This window comes from Vipera ursinii (genome assembly GCF_947247035.1).
Source record: "Vipera ursinii genome assembly, chromosome: 6".
In the NCBI taxonomy this organism is placed as follows: domain Eukaryota; kingdom Metazoa; phylum Chordata; class Lepidosauria; order Squamata; family Viperidae; genus Vipera; species Vipera ursinii.
In genome coordinates this window covers 60,849,939-60,873,335 of record NC_139515.1, presented here as the reverse complement: position 1 = coordinate 60,873,335, position 23,397 = coordinate 60,849,939, and the positions used below count along the sequence as shown (strand labels likewise).

At 38.2% G+C, this 23,397-nt stretch overlaps 1 protein-coding gene across 1 annotated transcript in view; it reads left to right on the top strand.

Moving 5' to 3' along the window:
* The window catches only part of CACNA1I (calcium voltage-gated channel subunit alpha1 I), a gene marked incomplete at both ends in the record, with an annotated part of 335,073 nt that overhangs the window by 291,014 nt on the left and 20,662 nt on the right, over positions 1-23,397 (top strand). Inside the window, 10 exons of the mRNA XM_083365368.1 lie at positions 1,223-1,291; positions 2,334-2,518; positions 7,356-7,482; positions 9,338-9,463; positions 11,528-11,617; positions 13,686-13,878; positions 14,791-14,942; positions 18,696-18,805; positions 19,615-19,748; positions 21,709-21,779. Of these exons, the coding sequence (XP_083221494.1) occupies positions 1,223-1,291; positions 2,334-2,518; positions 7,356-7,482; positions 9,338-9,463; positions 11,528-11,617; positions 13,686-13,878; positions 14,791-14,942; positions 18,696-18,805; positions 19,615-19,748; positions 21,709-21,779 (1,257 nt within the window). The remainder of the gene's footprint in view (positions 1-1,222; positions 1,292-2,333; positions 2,519-7,355; positions 7,483-9,337; positions 9,464-11,527; positions 11,618-13,685; positions 13,879-14,790; positions 14,943-18,695; positions 18,806-19,614; positions 19,749-21,708; positions 21,780-23,397) is intronic.

Genomic DNA, 23,397 nt, shown 5'->3' with positions numbered 1-23,397 from the left:
GAACTAAAGAGCCTCTTGTTGCAGGTGAAGAAGGAGAGTGCAAAACTTGGGTTGAAAATAAACATTAAGAAAACAAAGATCATGGCATCCAGCCCTCTCAATTCCTGGCAAATAGATGGGGAAGAAATGGAGGTAGTGACAGATTTTATTTTTCTGGGCTCCAAGATCACTGCAGATGGAGACTGTAGCCAAGAAATTAAAAGATGCTTGCTCCTGGGGAGGAAAGCCATGACAAATCTAGACAGCACACTAAAAAGCAGAGACATCACCCTGTCAACAAAAGTGCATATAGTCAAGGCTATGGTCTTCCCAGTTGCAATGTATGGCTGTGAAAGTTGGACCATAAGAAAGGCTGAGCACCAAAGAATTGAGGCCTTTGAGCTATGGTGCTGGAGAAGACTCCTGCGAGTCCCTTGGACTGCAAGGCGATCAAACCGATCAGTCCTAGAGGAGATCAACCCTGACTGCTCTTTAGAAGGCCAGATCCTGAAGCTAAAACTCAAATACTTTGGCCACCTAATGAGAAGGAAGGACTCACTGGAGAAGAGCCTAATGCTGGGAAAGATGGAGGGCAAGAGAAGAAGGGGACGACAGAGAATGAGGTGGCTGGATGGAGTCACTGAAGCAGTAGGTGTGAGCTTAAATGTACTCCAGAAGATGGTAGAGGACAGGAAGGCCTGGAGGAACATTGTCCATAGGGTCGCGATGGGTCAGACACGACTTCGCAGCTAACAACAACAAGGGTTATATGGATATAAATAGTATTCAAGTGGTAGAAAACTGTTCTTGCTTCTATTAATGCTTAATGTCTGCAAGATAGTGACTGGACTCCCAGAAAGACAGATCTGAAGGATGAGGAAGACCCATCTCCTTGTGCATGCCTGCATAGTGTGACAAGGGTATACAGATAATATATTTGTATTTATATTTTTAAAGACATTTGTGTCCCCAAATAAGAAAAAATCTTTAGTTGCTGGTTGATACAAATACATTTCTGCCTAAAAGGAAATTAATTGTATGATTATTCTGGTAGAGAACAAAGCAAATTATTTAAAATACCAGGTTGGGAGATGTTTTTGAAGGAACATACCCAAATACACTATATTTTCAATCATAGCAATTCTTAACCTTAATATAAGCACCATTTCCCAAGCCTGTAGCAATAATTTAAATGGAAAGATACTTATTATATCTATTTTGAGGCTGCCTTTGATTGTTCTAGGAGAGAATCTTCCTCACGGTGTCCAATTACATCTTCACAGCAATATTTGTTGCTGAGATGACACTGAAGGTAAGTTACCCACTGCCAAGTCATTCTCGCTGTGCTGGCTCAACTAATCTCTTAAGTGGAAAAGGAGTGCCATTTTCACAACTATGTTCAGTGGATGGGGTCACAGATTTTCTCAGTGCTGTGCAAATTCTGTTGAGAAAGGATTATCTTCATTATGAATTGGCTTTGTTTGCACTCAGAAATAGATTTAGTAACTGTTTAATATCATCATATCATCAAGTTCACTATATGATTCCCAATTAGCTAGAATTAATTTAGAAAGAAGCCCTAGGCAGGGGGAAAGAAGCCAGATCTTTGGATGGAAAGAAGTTAAAAGCTTGCACATTTCAATGATGCTTCCCCCCCCCCCCAAATATTTATTCTTCTTTGAAAAAGAGAAAACCCATTTCAATCCAAAAATAAAAATGAATAAATCTTTAGCATGGCCTTGGAGCTTCTTTTTTCAACTTCTTCCCACAGACTGAATCTGTAAACATTTCATACCTACTCTTACTTATCTAAAATGAATAATCATCCTTACAAGGATGAAAAGTTGTGTACAATAAGAAGAAGTAGAGGTCATCAGCCTCTTGAAGTTGATTAGTAACTTTATAGAACATATTTCTTGGAGGAACTAGTCAAAACTTCCATGTCTGTGTACACTTTGAGAAGAAGCAACTAAATTTCATTTTTAATGTGTGCCATTGTGCCCACAGGAAAAAATGACAATGAAGGTTATCTATCTATCTATCTATCTATCTATCTATCTATCTATCTATCTATCTATCTATCTATCTATCTATCTATCTATCAATCTATCTATCTATCTATCTATCTATTCTAATTCCTCTCTTTCTCAAAATTGAAAAGAGATGAACAACATGTTGACAGAGTTAGTTATTGTTTTTACGTTCATTCTTTACCCATCCTTATTATTACAATTGATTCTATGACCTAATGAATACATCTTTGAGGAATCGGAAGTGTACCTCACTAGAGATGTGACTTAGCTTTATTGATTCATGTTTATTTCTCATGCTCATCCAGTCCTTAATCTTTCTAGGTAGTCTCTCTGGGTCTGTATTTTGGAGAACAGGCCTATCTACGCAGTAGTTGGAATATCTTGGATGGATTTTTGGTGTTTGTATCCATTATTGATATCGTAGTTTCAGTAGCCTCTGCCGGAGGAGCCAAAATCCTGGGAGTGCTAAGAGTCCTCCGACTGCTCCGCACTTTACGCCCCCTGAGGTAAGATCCAAGAAATTAGACCTTGCCTATATAATAACCCTGCTTGGAAAATTTGAAAAAATACATTTTGTTTTGTCTCATATGTATTTAGTACGGTAAAGCCTCTCTCGAATCATGCTCAGCTGTTAGTGTAAGGATTAGGTGTAAGGATTATGAAAAAAAATCAGTCACTATTTGAAATTAAGGCAACGAAGTTTATTTACTGAATTAATTAATTCAGTAAATAAATTTCATTGCCTTAATTTCAAATAGTGACTGATTTTTAATTAATTAATTAATTCAATGTGTATGCTGCACATCTCCAGACATTCAGTTGAAATGCACTATCAAACATTAAAGCAATAAATAAAGATCACAAATTTAAAATTCAATTAAAATAAAACTAACCAGGATGGAGAGGGAGGGAACAGAGTGCACACAGGGAGGAAGTGGGGTGTTATTTATTCCAAAATGCCACCTCCAAAATGCTGTATCCCATTGGGGCCCCAGGCTAGGTGGCACAGCCATGTCTTCAAGAGAGCCAAAGGGGAAGGTGCAGATCTCCCCTCGGAGGGTACGATGTTCCGGAGGGTGGGAGTCACAGCAGAAAAGGCTTTTCTTCTGGATCCCACCAGCCAAAAATTCTTTGGCTGATGGGGTCCACAGCATGACTCTTCTGCCAGTGTGGATGGGGTGGACTAATCCCATCAGGATTTAATTTAAGTTTAATCTCTTAAAAGAAAAATACTAGTTCTCTCTATCTCCATAAATATTGTCATTTGTAGAACATCCTTTTTCAGTGATTATGAATATATTAATTATTTTTCAGCTTGATTGAGGGGTGAAGATTGCTTGGTAAAAAAAAAACAATTTCCAAAGGAAATTCCATGAAACTTGTGGATTCTCCTTTAAAGTTACTTATTTAAAAATATTTTGAATACTATGCAGTATAACGTAGAATTAAGGGGTTTCCAGTTTCCTCTAAGTAGATTGCTTGTATGATTTTTTTAACACCTGGATGTTTTATTATTATGAATAAACTCATTGATTAATGTTTGCCACTTTGTTGGACATTTGCCCAGCAAGATTTGAAATAAAGATAATAATTTAGAAAGTATTGTCATTTTTATTGCTGCCCCCAAATATTAACTTTAGACTTTCCCAAGTTCATATAATTTTTAATCCACTAATTTAAATTACAATGTCAGATAGTGATGGGAAGAGAGGCTACTCTACCTCATGCCCTTAACTAAATCAATTTTTCGTGACATATTACTTGTGTAAATTGTAGCTGTTACTTCTGCATGTATTTAATAAAGAATGGTAATTTTAACAGCTGGTATAAGGAACAGCAGTTTAAAGAATCAAGTATTTTAAAAATATCCACTGCAAACAATAAGATAGGCATTTTGGGGAAGTAAAGAAATAAATTATCTTGAATCCTTCCTTTATAAAAGTGGACTTCAACCTTTCTGCATGATTTCTTTGCCTCTGACAGTATACAGTTGTGATGAAGAATTTAATCCTTTTTAAGATTAGAGCCAACAGGGTTTTTGCATCCAGCTATGCTTTTGACCACATCTCTTACAGTAAATGCATGTTGTGTCTAAGAACTATTATTTCAATATATTAAGCAATTTGCTTCCATTCAACATAAAACAAAGCAATATTTTCACATATGGGGGGGGTCTTCCCTGAAAACTTTAAACATGCATCGATAGAGCATTTTTCTCCAGGACTTTTTTCTATATTTACTTATTTTTTATTTCTTTATTTTCCCCCTCTGAATCTCAGTTATGTTCCTGTTATAGAAGTGTTGGTGTTATATTTGAAAGAAATATTTCTATCCTATTGTGGCATGTTATTTTAAATTGCTGTAAAGAAGAAGCATTTAAAAAAAATTCTATGTTTTCCACTGTCTTTGATACATCAGTATCCACAACAGGGGTCAATACAGGCAAACTAGTAGATGTGGTATCATGATCCAAGTATCACACATACAAATATAGAGGGGGTTAAGCTTGGATTGCAGTGCTGCCATTCTACCTGTTTTGACCATGGAGACGAAGGTTTGAATTTTGTTCACCTCTGTTAGGAGACTTAAAATACCAATCATTATTCTCATTGTATTCCTAGTGGTCTCTGACCTGGTTGTATTCCTACAGATATTTCATTATTAGACTAGGTAAGATTATCAGTAGATGAGAGAGTGAAATTTTTTGGTTGTTTATTTGCTTGTCCTGATAATGTGGGTTGCACTAATGATGTTACATAGCCTGATAACAAAATGTCTGCAAGTAAATAGCCAAGCTTAGAGAACCAACCATTTAACACACAACTATGGACATTATCTTTTGCCTTCAAAGTAATCAAAATTGATTGTTTTATTATTGATCTATTTATAACCTTCCAACCATGGAGTGACTCAAATAAGTGGCAAAAAGATGAAATGGTGCATCAGTGGACTAATTAATAAATAAATACAACCCAGCACAAAAATAGATAGCTCATGAGAAAAGAATAGCAATTAAAATGGTATTCCTGCCAAGTTTCAAGCCAGCATCTAAGGCAAAGCATTATACCCATTAAGTGAGCAAGAAGACTTTTTGTAACATACCCAGCAGCAACTATTATTCAGGAAAAGCAAGAAATGCATGGTGAGCTGGTATTCCTACCTTTACAAAGTGGCCAAAATGTTCGCCTACTAAAAGCAATACAGTAGAGAGAAACTGTATAGCAGGCATGTCAAACTCACGATGTCACGTGACATCGCGCGACGTATCGGAACTTTTTCCCATTGCCGAAAATGGGATGGGCACGGTTTCTCTGTGATGCTCCGGCCCGCGGGCCGGCAGTTTGACACCCCTGCTGTATAGCAATGCTTTGAGCCACCAGAAGCAGAAAAACACTATAAGTATTTTTATTTATTTATTTATTTATTCGGTTTATATACCGCCCTATTCCCAAAGGACTCAGGGCGGTTTACAAGGCAAAATTTAAAAACAATCCAATATAAAATTAAAATAAATTAAATTAAGTCTAGCCACAAAAATAAAATCATAATTTAAAAACATTAAACCCCTCAGTCCAGACCAGATAGCTCAAAGAGCCAGGTTTTTAGGTCCCGGCAAAATGAACGAAGGTCGGGGGCAGTCCGGAGTTCCGTTGGCAGTTGATTCCATAGGGCAGGCATGCCCACAGAGAACGCCCTCCCCCTGTGGATCACCCATCGACAATCCTTGACCGGCGGTACCCTGAGGAGGCCCTCCCTGTGGGAGTGCACAGGACAATGGGAAATTGACGCTGGCAGCAGGTGCTCCCTTAGATAATCTGGGCCCATGCCATTTAGGGCCAGCACCTTGAATCTCACCCGGAGGGCAACTGGAAGCCAATGCAGCTCACGGAGAAGAGGTGTTACATGGGAGTATTGGGAGACTCCCATCACAACTCGCGCGGCTGCATTCTGCACCAGCTGAAGCCTCCGAGTGGTCCTCAGGGGCAGCCCCATGTAGAGAGCATTGCAGTAGACTAGCCGGGAGGTCACGAGCGCATGGGTGACTGTGCGTAGGGCATCTGGGTCCAGATAGGGCCGTAACTGGCGCACCAGGCGAACCTGGGCAAAAGCCCCTCTGGCCACGGCTCCTATATGATCTTCCAAACTGAGCCATGAATCCAGGAGGACACCCAAGTTATGGGCCCTATCAATGGGGGGTAACACCTCACCCCCCATAGTTAACGATGGAAAATATTGGTTAGTCTGAGATGCCGGTATGCACACCCACTCAGTCTTGGCAGGATTGAGACGAAGCCTGTTTCTCCCCATCCAAACCCGGACCACTTCCAGGCAACGGGACATCACGTCGAGGGCATCACTGGGTTGGTTCGGGGTGGAAAGAAAAAGCTGGGTATCATCAGCATACTGATGATACACCACCCCGAAACCACGAATGAGCTCACCCAGCGGCTTCATATAGATGTTGAACAAGAGGGGAGAGAGGACCGACCCCTGAGGAACTCCACAAATGAGAGGCCTCGGGGCGGACCTCTGCCCTCCCATCAACACCGACTGTGAGCGGCCCAGGAGGTAGGAGGAGAACCACTGTAAAGTAGTCCGCGAGTTACAACAGCAATTGTGACCAACAATTCAGTCACTGAGTGACATGGTCTAAGGCATCATGTCACATGATTGTATTATTTAGGGACAGTCATTCCTGCAGTCCAAGTTGCTATGGTTAAACAATGACATCACATGATGGCAACATCTGACTTCTTGCAGGCTTCTCCATTGATTTTGCTTATGGGAAGCTGTCAAGGAACATCAGAAATCATGATCATATGACTGAGGGATGCTGCAACAGCTGAAACTCCAAGATCCTATTATAATTCCCTGGTGTTTATGGTTGTAGCAACTTTGAACTTTGTTGCATGAATGGTCATAACTCAAGGACTACCTATACTTGGAAAATGGACCAGAAAAATTTACCCAGAGGTCATATTTCCAGTGGGCATGCAAGGCAATGCCATCCATTCCTACTCCTCAAAATTAGTTGCTGGTCAATTTGAACAATAGACAATCTGACTATTCAGCTTAGCCCTTGGAAAAGAATCACTTTTAAAAGTAATTTCCTTCATAGATGTTAAATCCCTTAGTTCCTTAGTTACTTTTCTATACTTTTGAGAGAAGTTTATTATCTGATAAGTTGTTTGAAGTTTAACTTTTGGTCTAATTTGTTAAGGGGAGATTTCCCAAACCAGCTATCTGGCAGAACTGCAAACCAAACTCTCTTGGTATGATACTTCACATAGGAAGTGAAATATTGGGTTCTAAACTATAGCTCTCACAGTGCTCCTTTCTCAGGGTCATCAGCCGTGCTCCAGGTTTGAAGCTGGTGGTTGAAACTCTCATTTCATCACTCAAGCCTATTGGAAATATTGTCCTCATCTGCTGTGCTTTCTTTATAATCTTTGGAATTCTTGGGGTGCAGGTATAGTACAATTTTTACAATTTTAAACACTTCTGAAAAGTATGCTTTGAAATGGCTTTCTAAAGGTGCCCATTAGATATGTTGGGATTCCAACTTTCCCAGTTCTTAGCTTTGGTCTTTCTTGGTCAGGCATAAAAAAATCAATGCAAGGGTCCAATTAAACTGACATTGCTAATCCTGCGTATGCATAGGAATCTTCTCAACCAATGGTTAGCACCTTCTTGGAGTTAGATAAGGATCCACAGAATTAAAAGAGTTCACTTGAGTCTACATAGGGATTCTAGGCTGATCTCTCTTTTAACTCCACCCCCAGGTTCTGCCACCACTCCTCATAAATTCTTAGGGATAGAATGCATGAATAGAGTTCCATTTCTGGCCTGCCCTTGTTTCCCCAATCTAACATTTATTAATAATCAACATATCCAACATATGATAATAGTTCAAAGTAGATACATATACAGTATGTCAAAAAGAAGTGCTGCAAGCTTTTCTCTATCTTTGCAGTACCACTATTATATATTTTCTTTGTGCCTTGGATCTCTCATAGTGACTGGAGAATAATGTAGCCTAGAAAAGAAACATAGAAAAAACTCTTGGAAATGGACTGGGTCCATCATTTTAATGGCTTTATTTCTTGATCTATTTCCCATGTGCTATAAAGAAGGAACAGATTTCAAACTGACAAAATATTAGGGTCTGGATTTTGAGCCATAATAAGATGTAGTTGGATCATAGGACTCAATGCTGAAATGATATCTGGTCAGAGATGAGATGCCTTAAGTCAACAATTTAGTTTTTTGTTTAAAAAAAAAACAAAGCATTTTTCTTATTTCTCTGACTCTCCCCCACATTTCAAGCACAAAATCCTCCTACAGCTGTTTAGAGACGAAAGAAATGGTATTCTCTTTATTTTGGTCTTCATCTGTAAGAGTGGGTAATGTTTCTATCTTTATATAAAAATATACTAGAGTCTGTATTGCCTATTTCAAGGGGGAACAACTTCAAAATGTATAAGAAGTGCAGCAAATAGTTTCTCTTCTTAGAACATAGTCTTTATGGATCTTCATAGGGTGGGCATATGCTTCAATTTGGTCTCCTGGCAATGAAAGGTGTACAGCCAATTTGTTTTGTTCTTTTATTTATTTAAATATAAAATATCGTTATTGATTTTTGCTGGGTAAAGATGGGAGCGAGAGGATTCTGTGAAGCAAACTGCTCGCATTCTCAATTTTTTAATCCTCCAAAATCATTGCCAAACCACTGTTCGTGGATTTGAGGCTATTTTTTGGAACTAGGAGTGAAGAATAGAAGTAATTTCCCTTTTAGCGGCCTTCCTTTTCCATCCCCAGCTGTAATATCTCAAACAAATGTAAGAAAAATGACCTGAAACCAGTTGAAGCATATAGATCCAATCTCCCCTTCTTTTTTTACAACTTCATGATCCCTTAATTTAGGATAGAGTTGGGGCGATTGGATGGATCTGAGTATTTACTGTCCGAATGCAGTGGTGGGATTCAGCCGGTTTGCACCACTTTGGCAGAACCGGTAGCTAATTTTTTGTTGCCCAGGCCCAGAGTGGACTTCCCGAAGCAGCATCCACACAGAGAACTGGCTGTTCACATATTTGAATCCCACCACTGGCCAGATGCCCTTCCTGACACAATGCAGAGTTCACAGCAGATGTTTTTTCTTTGCACTCTAGGAGAGAAACATCTGTCACTACTTAGGACTGAACTCTCAACCTTCCAAGTGGGAGGCCAGTGTCTTCACCAATAGGTCACCATGCTGCTCATATAGCACCAATCTCTTGTCCTTTTATTCTTGCAATGTCTGACAAAATCCCTTTTTCTTATAGCTTTTCAAAGGAAAATTCTACCATTGCCTGGGTGTTGATATACGAAATATCACAAATAGGTCTGACTGCATGGCTGCCAATTACAAATGGGTGCATCACAAATACAACTTTGATAATCTGGGTCAGGTAAATATAGAATCCTCCAAAGTATATTAGACCTATTTAAGAGTTATTTGTAGCAGGGCTGTACCTTCAAATATTTAGATGCCTTCACAAATTCCTAATCATAATCTTCAAATTATTTCTTGTTACATTGGTACAAAATGAGTGTGCTTGCTAGTTAATCAGAATAACAAAGAAGCATTGTTAAATACTTCTCTTTAGTTTCAGCAGAAAATATTTATGTAGGTGTTTATTATGTTAATTTTTATACAATCCTTCAGCCACATTTTCCCTTGGTCAAAATACAATACAATAATCAATACTTCTGTTATTAAAAGAATATAGCAATCCAGTTAAATAAAGAATGAACATACTAGAATCATATTGTACGTAGTGGCCATGTAAATAGGGCTTACCTTTGCCTTAAATCAGAATCAAAAAAGTAGTTCTTGACCTATGACTGTTCATTTAATAATGGTTCAAACTGGAAACAGCCTCAGAAAAAGTCTTTTATGACATGTACTCGCATTTACAACCATTGTACCACTTCCGTGATCATATGATCACAGTCAACCAGCTTGCATTCATGACTGGTTGCAGTCGTGACTTTGTGACTTTTTTTGCCAGTTTATTTTGTTTCTGGCAAAAAACCTCCATTGGGGGAAGCTGGATTTGCTTAACAGCCACGTGATTAGCTTTACAACCAGTGTAAAAATGGTTGCAAAATCAGGACTGATCACATGGTGACTTGACAGGAACGTATCGACTTACAATCATAATTCTCGTCTCCATTATGGTCATAAGTCAAGGGCCACTTGTACGGCATATTTTAAATACCTTTCAAAAGTTTGTCATATTTTTCATGTAGCAGAATCATAAAGCTCTATCATCCATAATTTGTTCTATGCCCAAATCAGACCAAAAATTATTTTAGTATGGTTGTGCTTTTCCCCTTTTGTGTTCCCTGGCCCAATTTTCAAGTGCTATTAGTAATTGATCCTTTGCTGATGGAGAACTTGACAGCTACTTAAACCCATATGTGAAGAAAGATGTCACCCATTCTGTGATATCAAATAGGAGCTTGAAGGTGACAGCCTAACTGCAGGTGAAAAACAAACCCTTTTTTGTTCTTTTGCCTGTTTCCAGGTGATGATATGAAAGTATCAGGGATGTCTTTAAGAGTAAATGTGTAGTTTTCCTTGCATACAGTAGGGCTTATAGGAATAGGCATCATCTCTGACCTCAATGAAGTGCACTTCCTTTTCAGCATAGGCTCTGAATTGTATAAGCAGAAAAGCTAAAACTTACTGCCAAGCCCAAAATCACATATGGTGACATATGGTGATACTTCCAAGTTGAGTACTTTTTTGCTTCACACCTATGGACAAAGTCTTGGCAAACTGAACACTCTACTATCTGCATCTACAATATATATTTATTTGGTGAATTTTTAGATAGGGGCTATCTTCACCTTCCTTCTCTCACACATAGTTTCTCAACTAAATTGTTTTTTACTCCTCTGGAATGCACCCCCTCCCTCCTAGGAATTCACTCCTTATTACAATCTATTACATACCTGTTTATCCACATCTCTCTGATTTGCCATTTAATTTATCTTATATACTCTGTTTAATTATTGATATTACATTACCTTCAGAAACCTGCTGGCAGTTTTCAAATATAAAAAAATCAATCAGGTATGGGGAAAACAGCTAAATGTGAATAACAGGGAAGGACATTGAGAGTTGGTGGTTTAGACAAGATATTAAAAAACACCTTTTTCAGGAAAAGAATTGCTGAGGAATGAACATGGTTGCTCAGGAAAACTGCTGAGTTTTAGGATATAAGGACTTTTAAAAGAATAAACTCTGAGGGTTTTATGTGGGGTGCTTTATATTTCTGATTCCTTTATTTCCCTGTTTGTATGCACAATAAATTAACCCAGAATTCATTACTACCATTATGTTTTCTTAATAGATGTGCTTTGTGGTGTAGTTGGTGAAGAAACTGTACAGAGTACTGCATTTTTTATATTTTAAAAGTGCAAATAAATGGCATAAAACTATGTGACAATCTCATCTATTTCAGGCTTTGATGTCACTCTTTGTTCTGGCTTCCAAAGATGGCTGGGTTAATATTATGTACAATGGACTAGATGCTGTGGCTGTGGATCAACAGGTAGAGAAGTTACCTCATACTTTCATCTTTCATATTGTTTTGAACTGAACTATTAGGCAGACTGAATGACTACCATGCCATGCCATGCCATGCCATGCCATGCCATACCACAATGATTCAGAGAGAGGGAGAAAACACACACATATATGAACTGTATGTATATTATTATGTTGGTCCTTTCCATTCTCTCATTTTGGCATAACTTTTCTAAATTGTTGTGGATACCACTATTATACCAGAAGCAGATTATCTTTCAGGTAACTAACAAAGATAAAATGTCTAACTCTTTTTCCTTATTTGTCTGATAAAAATGTGAGGTGACCATTGTCTTCTTTATCTCCTAGTGGTCTTTCAGTTGTGGCATTTGTTTGGGGGCATATGATATGATCTTCTGATTTCTACTCTCTGACAGTGGTTTCCATCCTAAGAAAATTCTCATAGCTGAACAGCTACAACCTAATGCTTTTCCTGTTCAAATTAATAATAGGAGACCACTTTCTAAAACAGATGGTGGCTGCATAGGACTAGACAGTCTTGGTGATATATTACACCCACACTGTGATCTCTGTTTGTTCTCTTCACAAAGCAACATGGTTTTATTTCTGACAGGCCTTTTGAAAGAACTATTTACTAGTCTAGCCTCCAAATAGTTATAAGGATGTTTGTTTACATTTATAAACAAATGCTTATTTACGTAGGGAAATATACAACTATGAAGACACATAATGAATTAGGAAAAACTGCATGTTTGATGAAAGAAAAGTTATTTGGTACATTTGAAGAGTTTCCATTGTTTATTTCTTATTTTGTTAAAGCATGGGTCGGCAATGCGTGGCTCCGGAGCTGCATGCGGCTCTTTCAGCCGTCTCCTGCGGCTCCCAGTCCTCCACCATGTGCAGTCCCAAAAAACAAAAAGTTCAACCAATCAATTCAAACTTCTCACAAAAAAAATCTCGCAAATTGATTAGTTGAACTTTTTTGGTGTGTGGGACTGCCCACAAACTTCATTTCTTCTTTGGACTGCACATGGCGGCAGCAAAAGAAGAGACGGAGGACTGCTGGAAAGGTATGTGGGTCGGTCAGATGGGGTGTGGGGGGGACATGGAAGCTGATTGAACGCACAGGTGAGGCAGAGGTGCTGCCTGGGGCCGGAGGCCGGGCAGATTTTCCCCGCCTTGCCAGGCAAACAGAGGTTGATCGAATGTGCATGCAAGGGAGAGGTGCTGCTCAGGGCCGGAGGGGAGGACGGGCAGATTTCCCCTGCCTTGCCAGGCAAACGGAGGCTGATGGGACACACACACTCCTGTTCAATCTGGAAGGAAACGTTGGGACCTACTTTCTTCTATATGATCTGGCTGAGAGTTCAGAAAATACAGTAGTCAGATGTGCAGATGACACATGGATGTAGGAGATAACAAAGGACAGAGGATGTTAACAGGCTGGAACAGTGGGCAGAAACCATCAAAAAGGACAGGGATAAATACTAGGTCCTTAATTTCAGTAGGAAAAATCAAAGGCCACTGGAACTGATCTTGGTGAATCACAAGCTGAACATGAGCTAATAGTGTGTTGCAGTTCCCAAAACAAAGTGTTTAATGATTATATTATTATAATTATACTGTCAGTGTTGATAATATTACTGTTGACATGTCTGATCATTTTGACAGTTATTTCTTTTTTTATACTACCCTGCATGTATTTGTATGTTATATTATAAGCAATTTTAAATGATATGATTGAAGAAGCATAGATGCATTTGTAAGAGATAAATGAAGAACATTATCCCAGGCAACATACATCAACAGAAGTATACAGGTGGTCCTCATTTAATGGCCACTTGTTCAGCAACTGTTTCAACTTGCAAAGGTGCTCAATGAGTGATACCTATGACTGGTCTTTCAATTTATGGCCAACACAGCATCACTATCATCATGTGAGAATGATGCAAGCACTTGGCAATTGGCCCAGACTGCATGGCTAACAATGCTACCACCTTATTATAAATCTTTTTGTAATGTCAACCTTATTAAACTCAGCTGCTTGTTTTACTTTTTTGTTTACATTCCAGCCAGTGACCAACAACAACCCTTGGATGCTACTTTACTTCATTTCTTTCTTACTCATCGTCAGCTTCTTCGTGCTCAACATGTTTGTAGGGGTGGTGGTGGAGAATTTTCACAAGTGTCGGCAACACCAAGAAGCCGAAGAGGCCCGTAGGCGGGAAGAAAAGCGTTTGAGGCGCCTGGAGAAGAAGCGTAGGAGTAAGGAACAACCTAAGTGGTTTTTTTGTTTGTTTGTAGGCCAAGGTTTTGTGAGACAAATTTTATTTCACTATAAACCTGATGTACATGTGTATATATTAGAACCATACGATGGGAATTTGCTGAGGTGCTGCCAAATGTGTTCCTGAGCTTTTCCTTTCTTCATCTCAAGGAGGGAACTATTTATTTTCTGTTGGGCTCTGAAAGCTGCAGACCTTTTAACAACTTTAATAGACTTTGTTTTAGTGCATTTCCACACTAGGAATTTATTGCGTATCTTAGTTCATCCAATCTTTGTTGTGTCAAGATAAGAGCAATGAGGATGGATTCTCTTCAACAAGAGCTGGGTGATACTACACTATGCTATGCTATGAAGACATTCTAAAGCACTAGTAGGAAAATGGCCTAACTCAGCAGTTTTAAGTAAATAAAGCTCCTTACTTTAAAAGGGAAGTATGACCTTAATTAACTCATCCTTACCTCACTAACTCTTCCCTTCCTGTTTATCTTAAAGATTTGTTTGAATGCACCTCATTCCTGTAACAATGTCGCTCCCTTTATTTTCCCCTTCCCTTAGATTTACTCGAGTCTAAATGTTTCATAATTCTCCTCTTTTTCTTCCTTTCTGCTACTTACCTTCCTTTTTGTTTTCTTCCCATCCCTTCCTTTTATTATATTTCTGTAATATTGTTTCCTATTTTCCTTTCCTTAATTATTGTTCCTTTTTTCTTTCATTTCTTTTACTTTCTTCTTCCCCTTTTCTTTCAATTCTCTCTGTATGTGCCTCTCTCTCTCTCTCACACACACACACACACGCACACACAAATGCACACACACACACACACACTTGTCCTAATCTGAAACCCCTCTTTTCTACCTTTTTTCTGATTTGCTCTCTCACCTCCATTGAAGAAGCACAGCGCTTGCCGTACTATGCCACCTACTGCCCTGTCCGCCTCCTCATCCATTCAGTCTGCACCAGCCACTACTTGGACATCTTTATCACCTTTATAATTTGCCTCAACGTCGTCACCATGTCATTGGAGCACTACAACCAACCAGTGGTGAGTTCAAGAAACTTTTTTTTATTGCCTCTATGCCCTTTTTTCCCTTTATTCTACATTAAAAGAACTCCTGCTTACAAAACAGAAAATCAGAGTTCTTGACAGTTAGTAGGAAATCTTGGCAGTGCTTAGAAAGTTATTCAGCAAAAAAAATTCTTTGTCTCAGATGTGTTACAGAGAAGTACTACCTAGAAAGCAAGCAAGTTCCTTCATAATTGCCAAATATATTTTTTTCTCCGTTACCCAACTCATTAAATTATCTTGATTACCATTTGCACCTGATCCAGCCTAGCAATGCGGAAGAAATTATGTATTTTGTATTTTCAGGTGAATTGAGGTGAGGAAAGCCCCCAATCAAAAATTGGGTCAAAACCTGGCTCTGTAGTCTTATGAGGAGAGCACAGAGTCCTACGCACGCATGGGGCTAACTGGTCCCATGAGATTTCCCTTCCTTTTTAAACTTTTTAAATTATTTTGATTTTAATGTTTAATTTTATTTATATCGTACACTGTCCAGAACCTCTCTCTCTCTCTGAGAGATGAGTGGTTAAGAAATATAAAATATAAATAAATACATTTATTTAAATCATATCCTTCCTCCCAACTTTCCCATGAATGAAAAAAATATACTTGGATAATTGCACTTATTTAAAGTTTTGGATGCAGTTTCTTGATCAATTACTCCCCACCACAACCACAACCAAATGTCTGCATTAGGGAGAAGTAAACAAAAGTGTGTATGTGTGTGTGACAAATATGTACACAAATTTTTATTCAATACTTATATGAATAAATGTAAAACAGTCTAAAGAAATGTATGAATACTTATATAAATATTGCAAGATATCTGTACCATTATAAAAATGATGCAAATTTAATACCAAATACCATTATCTGTTAGCATTGAAATGTTTGCATTGCAGCACATAGGATAAGATATATTTCTTCATTGCTATCTTTTGTCCCACAGAGCTACAAATTCAGGAAAGTACATCATCTAGTGGGGAATTATCTGAGAGATCTTTTATATAGCATCTTTCTAAAACTTCTGTTGACCTTGTAAGAAATCACAGGAGCAAAAGTATATTCCTGGGCCTAGCATTCTTTAGTTTATGCGGCACAGATTATTATCTCCTTCCTTACAAAATCCATCAATTTTTTAACCATGGAAGACAAATGTTTTTACCTTCCTGTCACAGCATTTCTTTACTGGAATGCGCTTTAATTATCCAATCCTTTGGGGTGAGCTTCAATAGCTTCATACAAGTTGACTATCTTTGAAAAAAAATCCTCTAAATGCTATAGAGAATGAAGTTCTCTTCAGATAGATTTTCTCTTTGGGAATGCAATATGACTCATTTGCAGCTGAATATGATGAATTCTCATTCATCAATTTTTGTGTAATCTGCATAATAACAGATATAATTTGCACAGAACTGTACCTAATGTGCTAACCATAAGCCTTCCAGATGTGTCACTGAAACATTGGAATTCCTATCCTTCTTTCCTTTTACAACACATAATGATCTGGAAAATGATACTACTTGGCCAAATCTGGCATGAATTCTATTTTGTTTTTCTTTCTATTCTTTCATATTAATGAGAATATCAAAAATGAAGTTGAGACCTCCCTGAGAATTAGTGGATGCCATCTTCCTCTTTAATCTCCATTATCCTGTCTTCTATTATACCTAGAAATTATTTAATAATACACACCTTTGACAGAATCTCTGGGAGAATGGGAATCTCTATTGAATTTAATGAATAACATTGGGTGAATGATCACCAAATAATTTACCAATCATTAGAATGCCAGCATAGAAAAGGGTATCTCTTTCATTAGCTGTGATAATTTGAGACTACTGCTTAATACTTTGAAAATCCTTGAACAAATATCTCCTCATAGTTTATTCTTCCACTTAAAAAGAAAAACATACATCAAACTTAAAAGCCATGTACAGTACATAGTAATTTTATTTATTTTATTTATTTTATTTAGTTATATTTATATACCGCCCTATTCCCTGAGGACTCAGGGCGGTTTACAGGGAATTAAAAATCCAAAATACAAAAATTAAGAACAATTTTAACTACAACTCTGCACAAGTATGGTATCGGGGATATGCTACTGTTTTTTGTAAAAAGAATAAAGACCAGCAATCCTTCATGGAAATTTGCCAAAAAGGAACAATGAAGAAATTATTAAAACAGGAAAGATACCCTATGTCAGACAATTCTTGATATGAATAGCTCAGTGTTCAAAGATTTTGGCCACCCTGGGAGACTGACAGGCTGCTGCTGTACCTGTTGCTGATTGTTCTCTATCCATGCTGGGGAGATGAAAAGTGGAATTCCAAACTATTTTTCCAAACTCACCACCATTTAATTATGTACATGTAAAGATTAGCATTAACATGATTCCATGGCAGCAGTCTTTCCCTCCAACAATAACAACTGGAGGAACAGTGGTGAGCCTGGACGCTTTCATGCCGTCATCTTAATTATGCTAGTTCCAACAGCAGTGTATGCACTTTAGGAATGGCATAATTAGGATGACAGCACTGATGAGTTCAGGTGCATTGCTCACAGCTGTGTGTGCAACATTATTGCTCTCATTGTCATGGCGTCTTTATATCTGGGTGGCTTAACCACCTGAAAACAAATCAGTGGCCCCTCAAGGGCACTAATCTCCCAAGATCTGAAGCCAGGTCTGGTTACTCATCCTCCTAGCATCAGACCTAATGTTGATTGTCTTTTCCTTATCCTCCTTTCAAGCATAAGGTGAGACACTATAGTGTTATTCTCATGCAACTTGCACAGTACTTTCATCCAACCTTTTCAGTATTTTGAGATTGTTAAAAACAGGATAAAATTTTTTCCTGCTCTGAGTTGGCAGAAAGGTGTCATTTGCACAAAGACCAACCAGGCAATGCTGCCCCCAATTCTGTTCCACTGGGGCAAAGAGAAAGTTGGTATTTCTCCTTGTTGTTGTTGTTAGCTGCGAAGTCATGTCCGACCCATCGCGACCCCATGGACAACATTCCTCCAGGCCTTCCTGTCCTCTACCATTTAAGCTCATGCCTACTGCTTTCAGTGACTCCATCCAGCCACCTCCTTCTCTGTCATCCCATTCTTCTCTTGCCCTCAATCTTTCCCAGCATTAGGCTCTTCTCCAGTGAGTCCTTCCTTCTCATTAGGTGGCCAAAGTATTTGAGTTTCAACTTCAGGATCTGGCCTTCTAAAGAGCAGTCAGGGTTGATCTCCTCTAGGACTGACCAGTTTGATCGCCTTGCAGTCCAAGGGACTCGCAGGAGTCTTCTCCAGCACCATAGTTCAAAGGCCTCAATTCTTTGGCGCTCAGCCTTTTTTATGGTCCAACTTTCACTGCCATACATTGCAACTGGGAAGACCATAGCCTTGACTATACGCACTTTTGTTGGCAGGGTGATGTCTCTGCTTTTTAGTGTGCTGTCTAGATTTGCCATGGCTTTCCTCCCCAGGAGCAAGCGTCTTTTAATTTCTTGGCTACAGTCCCCATCTGCAGTGATCTTGGTATTTATCCTAGAAACTACCAAAGAGAACTATGAATGTGTGGGATCTGTTGCAAACTGAGAATTTAATTGGAATGTAACAAGAAAATTTTTAAAAAAGAGAATGCACTTCCATATTTTCATCTTGTTTCTTTACCAGCTACAGACCATATCGGTCCCAGAGCTTTATGTTAGTAATATTTCCATTTCCTCTTATTCATAGTCCCTGGAGACTGCTCTTAAGTATTGCAACTACATGTTTACTACAGTCTTTGTTTTGGAAGCAGTTTTGAAGCTTGTGGCCTTTGGACTGAGACGCTTTTTTAAAGACAGGTGAGTTGGAATGAAGAAGATATCTGGGGGAATCAGATGATCAGAAATTATGCATGTATACTTTGATTGTTGCAACTATACATTATTATATTTAAAACTAAGAAACACATTCACAATGTCTTCTTGTAAAGAGTAATAGTGTACCAGGATTTGAAAGTCCCACTAACACCGCTAAGTAGAAATCAGCAGACATTGTTTCAGTATTTCATGGAGATAACTGAAGAGATTTCCATAAATCACTCCTTTTCTTTTTTTTCATATTCAGGATTCTGTAATCAAAATTGTTATGTGTTATTGAATAAGTGGTAGAAGAACAATCAGTAATCCATATGATCATGTTTTTACAAAGCATTACTTTAAAATTAAAATATAAACAAGGATAAATACTACTTTGTTCATTAGAATTCACTATTATTTCATTTTATTTGGTCAGTCTTTTTATCTTAATAAATGTTCACAAAGTTTCTGCCCAGGTAAAATACTCAATTTTACAGTAGACTAATCATTGATCTAGTTCAGTATGAAATATCACCATCTATCATTAAAAAACACACCCATAAAGATGAACTTCCTCAAAATATATTGAGCACCAAAATAAAGGATATCAATTAAACTATTTAAGAATATTAAATTAAACTAATAAGCATATTTATTTCAATTTTTAAAATTGGCTTACTTGATTAATGCAATATTCTAAATAACCTATTCATAACCTAGTTTAGATTTTTTGGAAAAAAAATAAAGAAATAACTGGATTCCATCTTTCATTAAGGCAGAAAAGATGTCTTATTTTCTTCAATTTCTTAAAGGTGGAACCAGCTAGATCTAGCTATTGTTCTGCTCTCAGTCATGGGAATTACTCTGGAAGAGATTGAAATCAATGCTGCCCTTCCAATCAATCCCACCATTATCCGCATCATGAGAGTGCTTCGTATTGCCCGAGGTAAGAGGAATAAGAATAACCTTACTAATAGCTATGTTTTGGGGAACAATCCATCAGCAGAAGGATAGCACTGAGATCCTGATGTTTATGTCATTAGTTAGTATCTGCCTGGCTGGTCTGATCCGGCAGGACTAGTGTACACGAGTTCCATCAATTAAACAATACCATTTTTGGGGACCCTGGAAGTTTGCCTTCTCTGCAACAGTGCCTACCCTCTGAAATGAGGTTTTGCTGAACTTCAAATGGCCTCCACCTACTGCCATTTCAAAGGGCCCTGAAGACATGGCTCTTTACCCAGGCCTTTGATGAGGATCACTGATACCCATTTTCTTTCTTTTCCTGCTCCTATCTGGGTTTGGGTTTGTTTTTTTTAACCTGAACACTTTCTTTCTTATTTTTTGTTCTATGTTGCTTTGTTTCTTGATTTTAAATGTTTTCAACAATTCCCAAAGTGCACAGAGGTGTTGACTGTTATTTCCTGTATATAAACAAAAATTGTGCAGACACAGCCATCCATGATTATATAATGTGGTTGGATTCATACTTCTTAACCTGATAAAATGGGTTGAATTGCTGAATAAATAAATCATGTTAGGGCTTAACACAATGGCATTGTTCAACAATATACTGAGAAAATGCCTAGGTTACCATAACTAGATCAAGAGGCTCTTCAGTCACTCATGTCTTAATCACCTAAGTGCTTGACTATTGCAATGCATTCTGTTGTGACTGAAGACCACTTAGAAATGTATACTGGTCACGAATGCAGCGGTGCAGGCAGTAATGGACTTGCCTTGATATGCTTGTGTGTCAATTCTGCTCTGCAAGCTGTCCTGGCTGCTGATCTACTTCAATTTATGTTGCTGGTTATAGACCTATAAAGCCTTACATGGCCTAGGGACTAGCTGTTTGAGGAACTGTCTATCTCAGTGGTGGGATTCAGCCAGTTCACACCAGTTCAGCTGAACCGATAGCTATTTTTTTGTTGCCCAGGCCCAGAATGGCCTTCTGGAAGCAGCATCCACACAGAGAACTGGTTGTTCACGTATTTGAATCCCACCACTGGTCTATCTCCCATGATATCTGGCTAGCCAATATGAATTGATAGGGTTTGTGCTTCAGGCCACTTCAATAGCATCATCTTTTGGGAGCCAGGAAGTGTGGCTTCTCTGTCATGCCTTCTGCCATCTGGATTGAAATTCCTCTACAATTTGGCTGACTCCCATCCTATAGCATTCCAGGGAGATCTGCCTCTTTTCCCAAGCCTTGGATTAAGATGGCTGGAGTCCCTTGTGAGTCTTGTTGTTGACTGGATTTGCCATCTTGTGTTTTATCTGGTTTTATTTTTTTATGTTACATTGTGACCCAGCCAGAGTTGTTTGGAGTTGGGTGACATCTAAATTGAATAAATTCAGTTCTATTCAATTTCATTTTTATATTGTATTGTATTTTGAGCAATAGTTTACATAAAGAGGAACAGAGCTAAACAAATAATTATTTTATTTATGTATGTATTTATTCAGTTTCTATAACTGCCATCTTAGTCAATGACTCTTGGTTGCTGACAATTAAAAATATTACAATAAAGACATTAAAACATTTTAAAACAATAAAAAACATCTGCAATAAGTATACATATCAGCCAAGATACTTAGCTAGTTAACAGCTAGAAAGTGGGGCACTTGGCATATTCTGCATCCATGACTCCCTACCTAGAGTGAGTACAATTTCTAATTATCACTAGTTAGAATCTGAAGCAAAAAGTAATTTTAGATTCAAATTCTTGTTAGCTCTAACATAATGGTGTACATTTCAAATTGACCACAAATATTCATTTGTACATTCAGTAGAAGATAGCCCAACAACAGAATTAATCTTTGATCTGCTGCTCCGGAGAAAAACAAAACAGTATTTGTTTCCCCAGCAATAAGTTACTGCTTGCCTTGCTTTCTCTTGATAGTTTTGAAACTTTTGAAGATGGCAACTGGGATGAGAGCTTTATTGGACACTGTAGTGCAAGCTCTGCCACAGGTAAGAAAACCTGTTTTTAAATATAATGCTGCATATATTCTAAAGTTGAAGAATATAAAATACTTAGATCAGAAATTTCTAAGGCTACCCTATGTGAGAGCAGAAGTGGGAAAGAATTTTGTGTACTACATATTAGTAAATGAACTGAGTTAATTTGCAGCTATTGGACTAATAAATGGATTAAAATAACCTGTGCTGCACCTCACACCCTCCCCAGTTTTACCACATCTGTTGCACATCCATCCTGTACTGCATCTGTCACACATCCCGTGCACCTCTCCAATTGGTACTACACCTCTCAGACATCCCCTCACTCCCTCATACACCCTCCCTGACCCCCCACCTTACCTATCACGCACCCACTCTCTCCCTCCTCTGCTTCTGTTGTGCCTGTTGCGCAACATCTCATTCCTTCTCCCACCCAGCAGCAGCCATTTATCTGCATGCCAGTTTCCCTCTGACTTTGGTTAAGCAATCCAATCACACTTTAAGATCTCCTCACTTAGTGACAGAAATTCCAGGCCCAGTTGCTATCATAGGTCAAGGACTACCTTTAATAGCTTATAAAGCTCTACCTTACTCTAGTACAAAACCACTTGAAGCAGAGGCCTCTTTCAAATCTTATGTAAGTAGCAATGCAGCTGATCCAGCATGCCCGCTACAAGAAGTCCTTGCTTAGCAACTGCTTCATTTAGCAATGGTTCAGTTATCATGGTAATAAAAGTAACTTTACGATATATCCTCACATTTACTACTTTTGTAAAGCAAAAGAAATCTGAAATAGGATCATAAGCATTGTTACACTTTCACTTAGCAACCACTTAATTTAATAATCAAATTGCTAGTCCCAGTTGTCACTAAACAAGAACTACCTGTATGGTGATTCAACTAAGCAAATATGCATTAGTTCCAGGCTCTTTCATTCTACAGTTTAGGATAAGAAACTCTACTTAAGTAATTAGCACTTATTCCCTAGATTCTTTGATTCACTTAGGCCTCATTGAACAATGTTTTCACAGCATTAAGTAATTCTGCTGCTATTTTCCTTATTTTGTTTCTCTTTTTCTCCCTTGGGTTGGATGTTCTTTTCATTAACAGTCCATTGATTTTGTTCTCAAAGTAAATGCTAAAAATATAAATAATACCTCTTAGTTTTGTGTCATATATTTAAAATTCTCAGAATTTGATTTATTTTGATGAGCACATGCCAGGGAACAGGGGAAAGTTGCTGAGGTCATCATTTTCTCCCCAGAAGCTTTGCCAATACTTGCATCCACTATATGCATTTCAATCTACTCAGATAATGAAGATAGTTTAATTCATCTACCAGATGAGGCAAACTACTAATATTAACTAATGCTGCATTTAAGAAAAACAGTTTGATAGAGTGGGGATGGCACCAAGCTACAAACTGGGAGGCCATGAGTTCTAGTCCTGCCTTAGGTATAAATCCAGCTAGGTGAACTTTGGCATCACTTTCTTTCAGCCCTAAGAAAGAGACAATGGCAAGCCACTACCAAAATCTCTCCAAAAAAATTGCAGGAACTTTCCAGGCAATTGCTACATTCAACACTAATTTAAAGGAACCAGAAAAATGCTGCATTTACCTAAAAGAAAG